Below are 19,631 nucleotides of genomic sequence, written 5' to 3' on the forward strand. Positions count from 1 at the left end.
CCTCATCTGAGGCTTCTTCTGACTTCTGACCATCTGCTATCACAGGCCATATTCGCTTGCTAAACATTTTGAATATCTGAATTCCTACATTTTTTACAAGAAATGGATAACACAGTATTTCTACCACAAAGTCAAAGCTTATCCATTAAAAACACCTGTGGCTTTTAGTCCAGAGCACATGTTTCTACCACTTCAGCTATAAGAAATATGTACTCAGTTTCACAGGGAAATAAGATCAATCCCTTGTCAATACTATAAGGGGTAGAAAGAGAAACGGACTGTGGGCTGTCCTGGTTTCAGCTGGGATAGAGTTAATTTTCTTCTTAGTACAGTGCTGTTTTGGCTCTGATCTGAGAACAATGCCGATAGCACACTGATGGTTTTAGTTGTTGCTGGGTGATGTTTATACTAAATCGAGGACTTTTCAGTTCCTTGGGCTCTGCCAGCCAGAGGGCTGGAGGGGCACAGAAAATTGGGAGGGGACACAGCCAGGACAGGTGACCTGAACTAGCTAAAGGGATATTCCGTACCATAGAACATCATGCTGAGCGTACACAAGCTGGGGGAAGAAGGAGGAAGTGGGGGAACATCCGACATCATGGCATTTGTCTTCCCAAGTAACCATTACGCGTAACGCAGCTCTGCTGTCCTGGGGATGGCCGAACACCTGCCTGCCCGTGGGGAGTGGTGAATGAATTCCTTGTTTTGCTTTGCTTGCATGCACGGCTTTTGCTTTACTTATCAAATTGTTCTTATCTCAACCCTTGAGTTTTACATTCCTGTCTGATTCTCCTCCCCATCCTTCTGGATGAGGGGGAGTGAGCAAGCGGCTGCGTGGTGCTTGGTTGCTGGCCGGGTTTAAACCACAACAGGGCTCCTAAATTCTATCACATGCACTTCCAACTCCAGCAGCAAGACAATGCGTGTTGATGTACATGTTGATGTACAATGTAGATGGACAATCTGCACTGCATTTCGGTTCAAATCAGGATAAAGCTTCTGAAGCAAGCCTCCCAGTCATCCTCACTGCACATGCTGGTGTGCATTGTACAGTGGTGCTTGAATATATAAACCTGATTTCTTTTAAGCTAAACTGAACTAAAAGGTCTGCTCCAAAGGCAAGTGGACATTTAGCCTGTGGACTGACCTAAGCAAAAGCAGTACTTCCAAAATTACTATGGCACCAATGTTGGATCCTCAATGCCAACCACTTCATTCCACAGAAACATTTCTCCTGTACTGCACTACTTCCTGAAGTACACAAAGCCAAAAATTAACGTTCAGCTGTTACCTTATTACGCCTCCCATCTTTACTTGCATTGACCAGTATGGAGCTGACATACACTTCCACTGTACCCACACACAGACACGTGAAGAACTGAAGATACAAAACTTGCCATAAATAGAGCACAAAAACTATCTGACTTCCTAGAAGATAAATGGAACAGCTAGTCAGATAACAAGTGAGCAGGAACAAGGACAAAGCTGGACATCATCTCAAAAGCTTCCACAAAAAACAGGTGCTTAACCAAGCAGTTATGTTGTTGGCAAATGTTATATACAGTAACTTCAACATCCAGGAATGGTATACTTGCATACCTTTTGAAAACTTATGTCAGGTTCTTAAAATATTGTGAGTATGGGCAAAATACAACTTCTACACACCTCATGACTTGGTCGGATGTGAGCAGAACATCCACAAAGAACAAAGACGACACATTCCTAAAAGCTGCATGATTCATTCCTCAAGCCAAATTGTAACATGCCTCCTCCAAGTCATAAAACCAGTTCTAATAAGCAGCTTCAGTTTTGTAGAAGAAATAAAAAAACCCTGATCCACTTAAAGCTGAGACACTGCATCAGAGAAAATTGTAATGCAGACACATAGAATAGCAAGTTTCACCCTCAATAGTTATAATTTAGCACATGTATAAGAAAATAATTTTTTACCTACTGAGGTACAGGTCATATCAATAGCTCAGCTTAGGAGAGTAGCATCTCAAAGTCCCCTACAGAGTGCAATGTGTAACAAAGTTACGTGCACATGTTGGAACTAGAGGATTTTAAGGTACCTTCCAACCAAAACCCATGTTTCTATGATAATGCAAATTAACAGCATTGATTGTTCAGCAATGATTGATGTAGGTCTGTGTTAAATACAACTTAAAACACACTAAGGTATTACAAAACCTGCTGCATATGTTCTAGCAACTGAAAAATTAAATCCACTATTTGGTGCAAGACCAGTTGAACAGCCAGCGCAGTTTATAGGCACACTTTGTGCCAAATGTAACATGAGCATAAATTCACAGTTTCAATGGTTGGAGCAGCTACATAAAATGGAAATCATTATATCAGAGAATCACAAAGTGTTTGGGGTTGGAAAGGCACCTCTGGAGATCATCTAGTCCAACCCCCTGCTAAAGCAGGGTCACCCACAGCAGGCTGCACAGGATCACGTCCAGGTGGGTTTTGGATGCCTCCAGAGAAGGAGACCCCACAGCCTCTCTGGGCAGCCTGTGCCAGGGCTCTGGCACCCTCCCAGTACAGAAGTTCTTCCTCACATTCAGGTGGAACTGCCTGTGTTGCAGTCTGTGCCCGTTGCCCCTTGTCCTGTCGCTGGGCACCACTGACAAGAGCCCGGCCCCATCCTCTTGGCACTCGCCCTTCAGACATCTGCAGGCATTGGTAAGGTCCCCTCTCAGTCTTCCCTCCTCCAGGCTGAACAGGCCCAGCTCTCTCAGCCTTCCCTCACAAGGGAGATGCTCCACTCCCCTCAGCATCCTCGTTGCCCTCCGCTGGGCCCTCTCCAGTAGTTCCCTCCTGAACTGGGGAGCCCAGCACTGGACACAGCTCCCCAGACGCAACCTCACTGGGGCAGGGCAGAGGGGACAATGACCTCCCTGATCTGCTGCCCGTGCTCCTCCTAATGCACCCCAGGAGCCCATTGGCCTTGGCCACCAGGGCACACTGCTGGCCCATGGGCACCTCGCTGCCCACCAGAGCTCCCAGGCCCTTCCCCGCAGAGCTGCCTCCCAGCAGGCCAGCCCCAGCCTGTACTGGTGCGGGGGGTTATTCCTGCCCAGGGGCAGGACCCTCCACTTGCCTTTGCTGAACTCCATGAGGTCCCTCTCCGCCCAGCTCCCCAGCCTGCCCAGGTCTCGCTGAATGGCAGCGCAGCCTGCTGGGGTCTCAGCCACTCCTCCCCGTTCTGTGTCACCAGCAAAGGTGCTGAGGGGACACTGTCCCTTCACCCAGGGCACGGATGAATCAGTTGGACAGGACTGGACCCAGTACTGACCCCTGGGAACACCACGAGCCACAGGCCTCCAACTATCATTATTATACTATTAACTGCATTAAGCTATCTACATAACAAGTTTTCCATTTGCATTATTTGTGCAAAAGCTAACAGTTTATGATAAAACTTTTAAAGACACTTATTCTAGTCTTTTAAAAATCTAAATGTAATTCATGCCATGCGTTTGTAAAAACAAAGTTATTTCCTAGGAAAAAAGTGTTTGAGGTTATCAATTCTTTACATAAATCAAAAAAAAAGTCACTATATGCCACAGGGATTTTCATCAAGAGGAAATTTTGGCAAAACTTTTCATTTGAACAGCTAGAATTCTTCAACCTTCTGACAATAGGCAGCATCTTTAATAAACCATTGAAGAAATTTTTTAAGTCCACATTAAAAAGAAATATAGAAGAGATTATCTCTCCTATTAAACTAATTTTTAATACAATTTTTATCCACTAATTCAGACTTCAGGCTAAGATTCCTCTTCCCATCAGCTATATTTTAATATCAAAAACCAATCATTGCAGCCAAGCTGTCCAGAATCCTGCTACTTCACAGCACAGAAGGCACTGGCCTCATTCAGAAAAGCAGCCTAGGCAGCAAGGGAATTTTACTGATACAGAAAACTCCCAAGTGGATAGCACAAATTAATCGTACAGGCCCGCACAGCCTACAATCCAGTAAGCAGCAGCAATATTGGTTGTATATAGTTTTGCTTACTAGCTCTAGCAAGGCACTGAGAGGCAGTTGGAAGAATTAAGTACCTCAGAAGAGAAACAGTCATGTAGTGGTTGGAGCACCAAATAAGATTCAAGAATATTGCACGTTGCCTCTCTTCTGCCAACGACCCACACAAACTCGTTCAGAAGTTACCTTACCTTTGTGCTGCTTTATTTTCTCATTTTTAACAAATCTTCTCTGACAAGAAGAAAAAAAAAAATTATTCAAATCTATAAACTACAATGAATGCCTGTGGCCTGGATAACACACCCTGGATGAATTAAAGCTGATGTGGCTTTTTTGGTTGGTTGGGTTGTTTGTTTGTTTGTTTTTTTCTTTCTTTTTTTTCTCCTTCATTTTGTGGCATTTTTTTAAGCTATTCTTTAAAAACAAGGCAGTTTAGTTCTTATAGCTGATGTAATATACTTTGGGAAAAGATTACCCCAACATAAGCAGAAGCACTGAAGCCTATGTGATCACGTACAGAGCCTAAACCAACCATTTTAAGATGCAAGACATTTCATAGTAACAGTCAAGGACCTATGGAGGCAACGATCTTGCAGCCAAAGATTTAGGGTTTTCTCCCCATTTTGCCAGACTATGTTTCTTCCATGGAATTCAGTTTTTCTGAGCTGCATAATGTCAGCATTACTTGTTTCCCTGTCTATAGTCATTTTTTGTCCCCACTCTACCAGGGAAACAACATTACCACACATGCTTCCTGCTCCATTTCACAGGGCTTGTGAGTAAGGTGCACTGAGCAGCACACCTATTCCCCCACCCTTAGACCTCTTTTCAACAACTATCAATAGTAGAGAGAAGAGACATTTTAAACAGATGTTTTAGCATATGATCTACACAAACACTTTGAAAAAAACGCTTGCAAGAGCTAGGAGATCAAGACATAAGAATGTACGTTTTGTTTAATAAGAAGCACTGATCTTCAAGATAAGGCTTTGATTTTTTTCTGTATCTGTAGGGCTATTTTAGCAGTAACACTTTAAATACGAATTCCTCCAAGCATCATATTTGTTAACACATATTTGTCAAAAATCGCCAAACTTTATCACAATTAATGAAGCCTTGGTTGTGCCTTCCTTCTCAAACATCAGTATTTTCTTGTTCCTGCTGTGAGTTAGGTCAAAACAATTTTCCTTTTTCATCAAAACAGTCAGCTGAGTAATTAAAAACATCTACAAATGGTCACAAAAAGCTACTTATAACACAGGAGAGCTGATGTTTCTCCACAGCAACGAGACAGCAATACAGATGGATCTTATGTTCAATTTCTAACCTTGATCCAGTATAAAAAGATCAAACAGCTTGTACAATTATCTAATAATTATCAAGTGCCAAACCACTAAGAATTGAGGAGTAAGAATAACTATGATTTGAAACCAATGATTAATTTTCCATCTATTTCCTGAAAATTGCTGCACTGATACTAAAAGTAAAAAGAACAATTTCCACAGTAAAGCTGAAAAAAGCAATTCTATGACAAGAATCAAAATCAAAGTGTTTGGTAATTTTCTTCAATTTATTGGGAAATATCAGAAAGAGGAGTCCAGAAACACTGGCACAAGTATCTGATAGAGTTGAAGAATACTTGAGAGTAATTCAGAGAATCTTTCTTCTCTGACAGGAAGAAAGAGGCATTCCTCGTTCAACTTAAAGATCATAAATGTTGTGGCAATGCTTTCAAATGCATTTTTGATTCAAATAATAACCAGCACCTTACCTGATGAAAACAGTAAATTAACAGGCCTGCTCTGAAGTCTCAACCTCACTTCATGGGTGAAATATGACAAAATAGAGAATAAGGAGCAGTGGTTATTTTGGGGTAGTATCAGTATGGGAGATGTTAATGTTAAGGTAGTGTATTCTTTATAGCAATGACTGCGTTTTACAGCACCTAGTGTGAAGGGACACTCGTTTTCATATAGGACTTCCAAACACAGCCACTCTAATAGCAGTCACTTCCTTGAAGTGCATACACTAAACATCTGTGTTAGTCAACTCTAACAACTGGCAAAAGCTTTTTCATGTTGCACAAATATACTTCAATTTCACATGAATTTACTGGCACCTGTAAAGACTTATTCATCAGATTATGAACACTTTCTTTCCAAGCTGATTTCAGGCCAAAACATCAAAAATTATCATGACATACGTTAATAACAGTATTTCTATTTCCAGTATTAACTTCAAATTTCTAATTTCTAAGTCTTAAGTATGCTGGAGAGAGTGAAGAATATGATGCAGACACTAGTAATCTGGTTTGTGCAACAAATGAGCATCAAATCCAATAAGCTTTTTCAAACAGGGCATACTAAATCATCACACTAAGAAAAACTGTACAACTAAAGATGTAAAATGAAACATTAACATACAAATTTTATAGTGAAAACAACCAAAACTAATTCATTAAGGACAGGAAGACATCAGCTGAAGTGTGTTCTCTCCAATAGGCTCTTAAGGATTCAGCATTACAGATAAAGAGCTGTCACAGGTAACACCTATTTATTCACAGGAATAGCCGAAGTCTAGGAAGCAAGTTTGGTTCAAAGGTGAAAACTGGACTAAGAATGCTGACTTGGGGTTTTTGCTTGTGTATTTTGTTTTGTTTTCTTCTTTCATGAAAAAACAATAAGGACCTAAAACACTTGCTTCTGTTAAGCAAAAACTGGTTTGTCCAGTTACGAGTCACAGAACTCAGACTACCAGAGAAGAAGGGTTTACAACATCAAAACACAACAGCCTGGCATTATGTTGGCAAAACACAGTTTCAAAGACCAACTCAGCTACTGTTTTCCAGAAGTGTGGTTTTCTGTCACACACTGATGGTGCACATGCACATAGCAATTAACCTCAAAATCTCTACTCTCCATCACATGACTATCAGCAACATAGAGGACACAGATGTTTTTGAACAAGTTTTTATTTTAATGCTCAGAGAACTACTACAGTGCCTGAAATTTCGTAAAAACTTTACAAGTTACTTTCCTAGCTGTTTAAAAATAAAGCAAAATAACTAACACCTATGGAGGTATCCTTCTCAAACACAACCAGAAACAGACACTTCCCGTTAAGATCTACCTCAGTACTTCATATTCTGCTGATATATGAGAAACTGAGTCCAGCTTAAAATAAGCAACAAAACATAGGAAGTAACACTTTCTCATACATACAGACTGCAGGAATCCAGTAACAGCAGCACTCATTTTAATTAGCAAATAAAACAAATATATCCATTTTTAAAATGGTCAGCTTCTCAGTGTTCTCCATGGGATGGGATGGGGGTGGAGTGGAGGATAAAAAAAGAAAAAGGACTTCACCACACACTCCCTTGAATGAACCCAGTCAGTCTCTACTTCTCCACGTCTATTCTCCTGCTCTTCCCAATTCCAGAATCATCTGCATGAAATCAGCCACCTACAAAGTCTCTGAACACAACAGCAGTTCCGTAAACATTTGCAATACACAGCAACCCGCAGTACTAATGGGCACTACTTCAAGCTACTACAGCTTTTCAAATTAATTCAATGTTATTTTATAATATTTTAATAACCTTTTGAATTATGCTTCCATATTAAAATATTTTATCTAGCTTTTTACATTCAATCCCATTACAGATAATCATTTGTTAACATATTCTAAGGCTATACCCTTCTACACATCTCAGTCATCATTGGGCTTCTTATAGATTCCTGCAAATTCATGGTGGCCTCAACTTCTTTCTATCTTTTCTACTGTGAAGAATAAAACCCCATTCATTATAGTCTGAACTGTCAACCCCCTTTGAGTGGCATGCTTAGTCTTCAATTAATTAATTATATATATGTGAATGATTGACAGGAAACAGTAGAATCAAGAGCATTACTCACCCAGAAGGCAGGTCATAAAGATTAAGAACGATTTATACAGGTAGCATTACAGTACAGAATATATCACCATAGTTGAACAACCAGTGTGCTCACAAGCCATGTTTCAGAGTAAGAGCACCTCCTTCTCCTTCAGCTTAGGCCACTTGGATTAGAAGTAAAAGGAACACCAAAATCACAACTACAGCAAGTGACACCAAAACAGCTTTTTCATCTTTGGTTATATTATTCCAGTATAAAAGGCAGAGCTATGCATGTTTTCCTTTGCAGAAGATGGCTTAGCTGCTGAAAACATCACTTAAAACAAGCAGGCATAACTAGCATTTATCTAAATTTGCAGACCAACTGAAATTGCCAAACAGCTATGTTCACTTGCAGAAGTGCTAAAAGACTAATAATGATGAATTTAAAGTACTTTCCAAAGCAAAGAAAAAAAATCAAATATTCATACTGAAAAACTTCATCAACATTCTTTGTAAACTAAATACTGTAAGGATGCACACATTAAGCAAACAGGTTTTCACCTGGGTATGTGTAAATTTTCTCACCTTCCAGGAGAAAATAAACCCCCAGTTTAGACTCCCTCATTCAAAGGCTTGGAAAACAGGAAAAAACCCTGGGCAACTGTTACTCAGGAAAAGTGCAAGTTAGTCAAAATAATAAATGTAAAGACATACTGCAATCAAGGCTGCAAAGTATGTATCACAGTGTTTCATTAGGTCAACGCAGGAACCAGGTAAGCAGGAGTTAAAGTCAACAAATACCAGTACTAATGAACGAAGACAACAAACATCAGTACTAATGAATGATAAAGATGACTCACCTATCTCAGTTTTATCGGATTTCAGAACTGTTGTTTTAAGTCAGCATTGTACCCAAGGAAAAGCCCAGAAGGAAAAGATTTACATAGCTGTGGTACAACAGATTTACAGCAGTAACACTTCCAAAACAAAAAAAAAGCAACACCGCGGTAACTGTCTACTAAGTAAATAAGCGACTCCTGTCACCTTCTCTAAGCCTTCCTGTTTATTAGCCTGTTCTTTGGGCACTCCAATATTTCTTTTCAACGACCCAGGGCTGCAATATTTTGTAGCAATTTCTGAACCGCATTTTGAATTCAGAATTGGTTTGTACTGTGGTGAACATCGGTCAGGAAGTGCTCACACTTAACCTACCTGAATGAATTGCTTAAGGACAGGAAAAATAGTACGACAAAACAAAGCAGGTGACTATAGGCTGTTCAGGTAGACACTATTTTAGATGTTTACTGTAGAAGCCTTGAGCTGTAATTACATTTGAGTTTTTCCACTGCTTCATGAAAACCTGGAGAAAATACACCCAGGATGAAACCGGCAAGAGTATATCAGAAGGAAAATTCACTGATGCCTCCCTAAAAATTGAAGTAGCTCTATACTTTACATCCTCACAACAATATTCATGAACCTGAACTACAGAGGTATTTATTTCTTGTACTAAATCTTTCTACCACTTAATAAATGGCTTGTCTTTTCCAACACTGTAACTAGTGTCTGCTTTCTTTTCTTTTCCAACTGTTTGTTACAGCTTCCACTCCTTCCTTCAAGATAGTCACTTCTTGCCAATTTTTTTCCTCCTATCCTAACAGTTTCAGCCTTCTCAACACATTGCACAGTAATTTCAACAAACAATATGCAAAGAGTTAAGTCAACACCTAAAAAGTAATACTAAAATCTGGGAAGGCATCACTGCAGAGCTTAGGACCCTTCTGATGACATATTACCCACCTTCCACTAGTTCAAAGGGAAGTTAAGAAACCAGTAAAAACTTTGCTAGTGAATCCAAACCATTCAAAACGTCCAATCATTGAGAACAGCACATACAGAACGGAGAATGGGACTACTTTTTTCCAGCTTCTTTCACCCACTACAGTCTCCATCTATTGCCATGGGAGATCAGGCTTTGCCATCCACCCTTCATTCTTCTGACTGCTGCTAGCAGCAGATAAGGAAAGCACAAAGCAAAGTAGGGGCACAATTTTCCTACCCTACTCCTCCCTCATCTTCAGTTTTGGATTTTAGATGCCCACCAATGCTACTTTTACTCACTTCTATTACTTGTAAGTTTCTGTGGTCACATCAGAAAAATCAGTAAGGTGCTGCTCTGTGTTTCACAGCTGCATACAACAGTCTAAGAATCAACAGTGAAAGATAATAAAACTTAGGACACTCTTCACTTTTTTTTATAGTTTCATAATGCTTAAGACAAATATTAGGCCATCTAAATTCTGGACAGCTATACAGGACAAACTTTTTGATTTCCACTCCATGTTTAAACAAAAAGGTTTTTATCAGACTAAAACATTTCAGTCCTCAGGAGGCTAGGTAGGTTGCCTTGGCAGAAAACAAGGGCAATCAGTAAGAGCAAAAAACATCAGTAATGCCCAAGCCTTTGTGAAATAACACAGATCTAACTAGGAGACACATCCAGATGTTCCCCGCAGGCAAACTGGGCACGTTCTGCTGCTCAGTAGAATGATGTCCTACACCACCTCCAAGCCTAGCCTTTTACCTGAACTTCAGCTGTGGCTCATCTTCAAAGCATCAAAATAAAGTAAAAAAAATTGCAGATATATCTTGCCAATCACATACGTGTAAAAAATAAACATTTCATATGTATATACACAGAAAAAACCATCCTGCTCCCTCTCTTTGAGGGCAACAAGGTGAAACACAAAGGCTTTAATATACATCAATGATAACTGCTTTTAGGTGGAACTGAGTGTGTTAAGGGCATGTTGAAAGCAAGTCGGGTAACCCTCTGCACAAGGAAGCATATGCAGAAAATTATGCAAAGACGTAGATGCAGCAAACTGGCCTGTGATCCTAAATTAAGGAAGCTCACATGGTTTATACAGTACACCGTTAGGAGGACTTGGGGTTTTATGCCTAATCTTATTTTAAAAAAGGTTGGTTTAGAGTCTTTGAAGGCTGACGGCAGTAGTGTAGAAAATTATATTTATTCTACACAAATGAACAAATTTATTCAAGTAAAAACTAAAATTAGACTGGGGAAAAAAACCAAGAAAAGCGTGGAAATAGCAAGGCTTTTTTTTGTTGTTGTTGAAAAAACACTGCTTAACTTTACATCCTGGATTTTAAGTGAAGCGCATAATTATAAGCATGACATTTTATTCAGTCCACACATCTTCACACAGCTATACTGTTAGCAGTTGAAGCCATACTCTTTCTTTTATTATCTAGAAGATAATCACTGAAGTTAGCTTAGTTGATCCAGTTGTTCAGACCACATTCCAGGATCTCAAGATCAATCTCTTAGACAAGCCATGCAGAAAGTTGACGCTCACACATTGTCGTAGCCAATATCCTGTCTCCTCTGCTCAGCTACTCCTCTACTATATTTGTCTGTTTCTATGGCAAATGAAGGGCAGTAATAACCCGTATAATTTTTGCCCATTTTCAGATAAAAATTTTGCTCCCTCTGGTGGAATCAGCAAAAGCAAAATTATTTTCTAAACTGACCTCACCCTGCAGACACCTAAAGCTGAGAAGCTCTGCTCTCCTAGAATCTTTCTCATGTCACAGCAGAATTAAAATATGTCCAATTTAATGAAAGATAAGCTGACATGTCATCAGGAGAAGTTATTTGTCAACAATCAGCCAGATAGTGCCAGAACTAGAAACGGACCAAGGTCCAACATGCCATTTGTCAGGCTTCACCTCAGAGAAAGAAGAAAGCAACATAAGTACAGGCAGGAAAAACAGAAGGCTAAGTGAGAGACACAACTATAATAAAATAATTCAAGTTACAACCTCAATGCATTACGCAACACATGATTCTCTAGCAGCCAGGTTTTTATGATAACCTTTCTGATACTTCTCTTCAGGTTGTCAGGGGGTGGGAAGGACATAACTACTTTCATTCCCTCTCTCCCTTAACAAGACAGAAGGAATACTGCAGTACATTAATATTCACTGATTCATTAAGGACCCAAGACAACACAGCTGTCAACAGGATGCCTTCTTTGCCAAGTAGGAAACTTAGGTAGTCTAAAAAGCCCAAAGATACTGTTCTTGTGAGGCTTTTCACTCCCAAGTCTTTTTTTTTTTTTCTTATAGCAAAACACGAAAGAAAGGTGTATAAGTTTGCATTCCCAGATCTACAGAGATAATTCTAGGTTCTTGTTCACACCAAACATCTTCCCTTGCACCAAACAACTGAAAATAACAATAGAAAAATTGGAACAAGAAGCCTGCCAAAAAAACACTAGCTTTTCCAAGTAGCCATTTCAGTTAACTTGGCACAAGACAAAAGAGTCAAAGGAAGGGTTAACATAGCAACAAGTTATGACATAATACCTTGTTGGGGGATATACACAGAAGCAGAAAACAAGTTCTTCTCCATTCCTATAGCTAACTAGTACTCTAGTACCAAGAAGAAAAGTCTAGCAACAGCAATCTGTTAGAGCAACAAAGCTTTTCTCTTGTAACACAGTTGGGCACAGAGGAGACTGTTCTTGCTTACAAGCATGTCAAATGGCTCTAGTGGGAGTGATCATCCTCCACTTTTTATACTGATTTCCACCTAGCCCATAATCAACGCCATTCTCAAACAAATCTGTGCCTCTAGTTCTACCAAGTCAAAAAAGTAATCAATTTCTCACACTCAGTCCACACACTGATATGGATCTGATTAGTTAGTTCAATCCTAGAGGTAGAACAGCTGCACCTTTAACTGAAATTTCTACTTCCATTCGTTGCCAAATAGGCAAGGTTCTTCCATCCATTTGTTTGAACACCCAGACAGTAGGGTAACATTGACACATGCTATGCAGATTTGTCCTCCGAGTTACATGCCTTTGCCTTCACCCAAAACTTTATAGCAGAATAATTTGATACCAATGGCTTAAACATAAATCATAATGGCAACATTTTAGATACAAAGATCAGTATCTACTTGTGGTCAAAACTGAAACACGGAAGCAGAGAAAAAAGTCCATCAGTCCTGAGTGCTGGTATTATTGTGGAGTGCCCTTTCCAAGTACCTGCTGTACTGGTATGATTGTAGTCAGAGTACAGATTTGGAACAAGTAGTATAAACAGCCTCCTAATGTGAAAACCGTTATTCTTTTTTCAAAGCACTGCTATATTTTCATAGCTAGTACGTATACAGTATCACTGAATATCACACACAATCTTTGAGCACAGCAAAAGGTATCAGCACTTTTCCTTCTATGCCCTCATTCTCTTCTTTACTACCTTTGATTTGATTACACTGAACACATTTCACATTCTTTCTGTATTACAAACTTAGTATCAAGATAGACTCTTAAGCTGAGAGGTTACAAAAAATTTAACTTTGCCTTTTTTTTTTAATCAGCAGTAGACTCATTCTCCTCAGTGCAGCATAATTTTGTAATTCTTCAATTCATACTCCAGTCATAATCAGTGCTCTTCATACACAGCTGGACTTATATTATGTACAGTCCCTGGCATGTAAAAACAAAGCATGTATGATTTTTAACTGCATATAACAAAACTTGTAAACTATGTGTTTAGCCATCCTCCATTGTGATCATCCCCAAAAGCTTCAACAGAGCTCAAACGGTATTTTATAACAACATCTTGGCTTTACAGGAGCATCTGTTGCAAAAACATTCAATACAGGGAAGTTTTCCAGGCTTTGATAAAAAGTAACTTTATTATCATCAACGCTTAAATTTGGTAGAAGCTGCACGACGTCACAAAGCAATTAAACTTGCGACTACTATTATGAATACGATGCCAGCATTATACCATAAAGAGATGGCTATCTCTTATTTGTTTTATAGTACCCTGCAGAGGCTACACGCTTTATGGAAATAAATACATGGCACCTGTCAAGAGCAGCTCACAGCCTGCATGTACGAGGCACCGAGCCATGTGGTGCCATTGATCCCAGATGCAGGTATCATTGCAAGTTGCGTATAGGATCTGTTCCATCACAGCAAGCTCGGTTTTCAACCTGCCTGCTTTTTGTCAGTTTTCTAGAAGATACTTTTTCACTTGTATCCTTAACCAAAGGTTCCATTCAAACAAATGACTAGGGGAGTGAGTGGAGAAAAACAAAGAAAGAACATACAGTTCACAGCCACTTCCGAAACTCTTTCACTAGACAAGCTCCTTCTTCTGTATTTCACTTCCAGTTACTCTTCTCACTTGTTAGGTGTATTTTGTAAACCCAAAACATCAAAATCTGCCTCTACATAAGCACAGATCCTTTTCCTTATTGTGTTTCACTGGTACATTAATGGAGATCTCTTAAGTATTTTTAAATAAGAATTCCCCCCATGAAATTTCCTGATGCTGCAAAATTTATAGGAGGTGTAACTTCAGGTTACTTATGCCTTCATAAACACATAAACATTTAGGGTTTAGGAGGTCTAGACCACTTCCCCCACGAACAATCTTGTCCAACTTCAGTCATTAAACTCTACGAACCTCAGTTTCCCGATCTTATTTTGTAACCTTCTGATGTTCCGTGCAGACGACACGATTAACCACCTTCAGGAATTTTTACACCGCTCGGACAAAAGACACCAGGGAAGCGCTCTGCCTACAAAGTACATACAATTCCCCACCGCGCCGTGTGCGGCACACGCTGTTATTTAACGCCGCATTTAAAACTCCCCGGCAGGCGCATCCAGGCGCAGCACGCTGCTTTGCATCTGCAATTATTACCCAACCTTGGCAGCGCCGAGCCCACACCGGCCCCGTTCCCAGCTGCGGAGCCACAGCTGCCCGAACGGTGGATGCCAACAAGTTGGCCGGCCCGGCGGCGCCGGCAGCCCCCGCGGCCCAAGCCCGGCACGCCCGAAGGCGCGCACCGGCGGGGCGAGGCGGGCCGTGCCCGGGATGCGGCCGCGCTGCCGGGGCGGGCGGCGGCTGGCGCGAGGCGGGCGGCGGCGCGAGCGCACCTGCCCGCGGAGCACGAGCGCGGCCGTAGCTCCCCGCCCCGGCGCCCCCCGGCGGGCCGCGCCCCGCTCTCCCCTCACCCGCGGGTCCGTGAGGGGAACCGCTGCCGCCGCCCCGCCGGGCGCTACCCACCCTCCCCCGGCACCCCGCCCGGCGGAGGCGGGGAGGATGGAGGGACCGCGGGGGGATGGGGCGGGGCGGGACAGCGCGGAGCGGAGCGGGGGCGCTCGCACGGCGCGGCGCCGCCCCTCCCCGGCGAGCCCCCGGGAGGCAGCGGCGGGGCAGGCGCCTCCCCATCCTCACCTGGTCGACGGGCAGCCGCACAGCGTTGCTGAGGGGCTGCAGCAGCGTGGAGCCCGTGGTGCTGGTGGCCATGGCGAGGGCGCCTCCCCCCGCGCCAGGAGAGCGGGCGACGAGGCCAGGGAACCGCTCCCCTCCCGGGCTCCCGCGGCGGCGGCAACAACGGTGTCGACGGCGCGAAAAGCCCCAGCCCCGCACGGCGCCGTGACAACAAGGGGCCGGCGCGGCCCCTCCGCTGACTGACGGGGCCAGCGGCCAACCGGCGCGCTGCGGCGCCGCGGAGTGACAGGCGGGCTCGCCCAATCCCCCGCCCCTCGGCGGGGTGGGCGGGACGAGGCGGCTCCCCTCCGGCGGCAGCCAGCGGCCGCGGCCCGGCGCGGGGGGCGGGAGAGGGAAGATGGTGTCCGGGCGGGCGGGGGTCGGTGAGGTAAATCGTGGGGCGGGGGACGGCTCGGGAAGGAAGGAAGGAAGGAAGGAAGGAAGGAGTGAGGTGGTGGCGGCGGCGGCGGCTGTGGCCGTGGCCGTCACCACCACCCACCCCCCTGCGCTGAGGGTGGGCAGAAGCTACGCGCAGCGCCCAGGTACCGCACAGGGCCCGGCGCGGCCTCGCCCTGCACCAGGCGAGGCTGAGGGGGCCGGGGCCCGGGCGCGCCTCTCCGGGGCGTGCGGAGCCCTTCGGCGCCGGGCGGATGGGGGACCTGAGGAGCGGGGGCACCTTCCCGCGCGGGTGGGAAGGCAGGGACAGCCGGGCAGGGGAGCCCCCCGGGGAAGCGGGGTGCTGGCAGCGCTGGCGGGGTCGATGCCGGGCGGCGGGTGGCCCAGGTAGCGGCTGTGGCGGTATCTGTCGCTGAGGGTAGCGCAAAATCATGTGGGCACGGGTGTATGTTGAGGTAACGAAGAGATCGGCCCCCTGTTGTGCTCCTAACTATCTCCCCTCAGCCAGGACGGACGCAGAGGCAGCTCGGTAGCTGCACACACCACGGTGGATAAGTGATGGATATGCACAGGGCATGAGGGTGGCCTCGCACTGTGAAGAAGTTGCAAAAAATGGGTAAAAAATCCTGTTCCTACTGCCACTGGTAGATTTTAGGAAGTCTGTCATGGCTATAAGCCACAGTTTTCAGTTTATTAATTAAATAATTAAAATAAATGTAGTTTATTAATGCATATATCAAATATACAATTAATTTAATAATTGTATTAACAAATACAATAGGCTTGTTTTCTAAACACAAAACCCTGAAATGGTACATGCGTGAGTACTTTTTCAGGACGTTCAGCCGGGCGGTGCAGTTTCCCGAAAGAAAAAAAGAAAGAAGTGATAGGGTCACGCCAATAGTGACAACTTGGTATGCAGCACAACTCTTCCACCTGTCCAGGCAATGCTATCCAGTGTGAAACAGTGAAGTCTTGAGTGAAGGCTTTGCATTAGGGTGCGCAGCAAACTGCCAGATGAGCTTGTGCAGTAGGCTGCTTATCACATCATTCTGGATTAGTGCCCTACCTGCCTCTTTGACATTACGGCTTTCTGTAGTTTTTTCCTTACAAACTAACTAACCATAATTGTTCTAAACGATGTGGTAAAGGAGGCTCCAAAGGAATATACTGCTCTTACCTATTAAACTGCTCAAGAATCCTGGGTCTCTTGAGAGAAAACTGTAGGTTATTCCTTGCACTTTATTAAACATTTTTAAATAATTATTGTATATTATACTTCTAAACCATGCTGTGATAAGTAATTTACCCTCAACAGAAATGTTTCACCACTTTGAGTATGTGAAAGGTGAAATGCCTCGTCCAATATCACGCTAAGAGTCTGAACCATGTCTGGAGTAGTGGTTAGGTATAGTGATTTACATAGCCATTTAAGTTCACGGTTAATGCTAATTGGTAGTAGCAGGAAAATGGAGGTAAGTGTAATTATCTGAAAACAGCCGTTGTTTCTCTTACTGAATTACAGAGCACACTCTGTACTTATGCCTTAGCTTGTGGTAAGGTCTTTTGTCTGCATTTAAAGAGACTGGTTAATAGGTATAAATAAGTGTTTTTAATTAGATTTCTTCACTGCATGACAGGCAATTACAATTGTGGTGGCATCACCAGCTTCAGAAGCAATAGCATGATGGTTTTGTAGTAAAGCAAAGAGAGCTGCTTTCAGACGGGGGGAGGAAGAAAAAAACTTTTCCCAATTAGTTCTGAATCAATCCCTTAAATCTAAACCAGCAAATTGTATATACATATGAGTAACTTCTTAGGAGCGCAATGCCGCTGGGCTCAATACAGTCTGCATCACACTATACATATGTATATAAAGACTAAGATCATTTTATCTGATTTTCTTTTAGTAAGGAGACATACACCTATGCACAAATCTTTGGAAATCTCAGCCTAAACGCTCTCCAGTGAAGCCACAAAAGAGCTGCTTTAGAAAAGGCTGATAGCTAATTCTGAATCATAGTCTAGTCACAATAAATTATTCTGGTGCACATATATGAATCCATGGAGGTGGTGTTACTGAGACTTTCATGAAATATTCACTGCAAATAATTGACCTACTGAATGAACTTCTTACTTTCAATTAACAAAATGCCTGACAACAAGCTCATGATAACACGGCCTAAATGTCACTTTGCTTTAAAACACATGCTTAATTTTCTGGTCATTTTTATTTTTGTCAATGTTGTTGTTCTTGCAGTGCTCAGAAAATACAACAATATGCTTCTCTGCATGACTTCTAGGATCTTAGGAGTTCACACTTAAAAGATACGTTTACCTGTGCTGTAAGTTGCAATATCATTATAAATAGTTTGTACCTGTGGTATTAAGTTACATAATTACATCTTAAGTTTCCACTGGAGAAATGCAGTGTTTTAGGAAGCTGTTCTTGTCTTCTTATTTAGGAAGGTGTGTGTTGGGGAAGACAGTGTCAAAGAAATAGATCTTGAAAATTAATTAATAGTCCCTTTGTAGTGATGGGGGAAATTGGTTACATGAAAGAACAAAAGGGGCCGTGCCCCAGAGTGTAATCTCTACATTCACAATTAAAAGTGAAGCATACAGATGCTGGTCAAGAAGAAAGCAACGGGAAAATAAGCAATTTCTGCCAGGGAAAAAGTAGCTTGTCTTTGATGTCTGCTGTAAAATGTATGGTAAGGGCTTTCATGGGCACTGCAGTAAAACTAGGTCTTCTGTTTTTCCTTTTTTTTTTTTTTTTTTTTTTTTTTTCCCAAAGAAGATTTTCATTATATATGTTTTCAGAGAACTTCCTGCCTGTGTGAGAATACTGTGTTGTGTGTGGGAAGATGAAGCATTGCTGGCAACAGGTAGCATTCTGTGTCACATTGACACGGTAACAGTGCAATTTGTCCTGAAAGTTAAATGATACTGTGAAAAAGGAGGCTGGTGAGTGACACAAAGAAGCTAATGTACCCAGAGTAGTGAATCTATAAAATTTCACTTAAGTAGCTAATGTACCCAGAGTAGTGAATCTATAAAATTTCACTTAAGTGGGACAGTTTTCAGTAATCACTATTTACTTTCTTACTGTTTAAAATATTTACATGTAAGTGAACAAGAAGTGGTACTTCTGCAAGGAAAATCTTTCCACCAAAGGCTGTCGGTCAAAATGCAGGAGGACGTGTTGATTTAAATAATCCCTGGAGAGTGGCTTGGCATACCATGAACTACTTCTGATGTTCTGCAATTAAGTTTTTATGGTCCCAGAAGTGCTCATAGTTCTTGGGTATAAAAATAATCACAAAGGCATCTCTCAGCCTTAAAGAGATTACTTAACCTGTCAGAATGATGTAACAAACACTAGAGGTTTCCTGTAAACTTAATTTGACTGATGATTTAAGATATTCAGGTGTTTACAATACCAGTCTTCCCATATGACATTCTACAATAAAGAACAGAAAGAGAAGAGCTGTGGCAGGGGACAGGAAGGGGCAGTGGGACAAAGTTACTAGATGCACCATTGTGTACATTTCTTATTTCTCTATTTGTTTGATAAGGTCATTCTGGGGACACATTCACAGTCAGAAAATGGAAACGATTACTGAAACTCCCTTTAGCAAAACAGATGAAAAAATGGGTTTCTGTATTAGCTACAGAGAGGCGATCACTTTTCTACAGTAAAGTCTTACTTTAGCCTTACGTGTATCTGGCTTTGCTTAGCCTGACATATTTGAGACTTCATTCTGAAGAGAGGAATATTTCTGCGATAGCTGATCCCAGTCAAACTGAATTACTGTTCATAAAAAATCTACTATTGAAATTGTGGCATTTCTGTGTATCTTAGTCTCACCCTTCCTCCAAAGCAGTCTTCTGCTATTCCTTCAAATATTCTGTTATAATAATAATATATATATTACATATATACGATATATATACATGTGAGCATAATAAGCCTCACATGCATCTGCTGTTTACATGCATCTGCTGTTTCTGAACTACTCTAATCTTTAATTAGCCAGT

General features: G+C 42.2%; 1 protein-coding gene across 2 annotated transcripts in view; it reads right to left on the minus strand.

The window, feature by feature from the left end:
- MBOAT2 (membrane bound glycerophospholipid O-acyltransferase 2) overlaps positions 1 to 19,631 on the minus strand; it is a 184,674-nt gene that overhangs the window by 85,201 nt on the left and 79,842 nt on the right. Inside the window, exon 1 of one of the 2 annotated variants that reach the window (XM_080387860.1) lies at positions 15,159 to 15,375. The exons of the other annotated variant lie outside the window; for it this stretch is intronic. Within the exon in view, the coding sequence (XP_080243986.1) occupies positions 15,159 to 15,230 (72 nt within the window). The 5' untranslated portion in view covers positions 15,231 to 15,375. Of the gene's footprint in view, positions 1 to 15,158; positions 15,376 to 19,631 lie in introns of those variants that run through there. 2 annotated transcript variants of the gene reach the window in all.

The sequence above is a fragment of the Falco punctatus genome, assembly GCF_963210335.1.
Source record: "Falco punctatus genome assembly, chromosome: 5".
NCBI classification, from domain to species: domain Eukaryota; kingdom Metazoa; phylum Chordata; class Aves; order Falconiformes; family Falconidae; genus Falco; species Falco punctatus.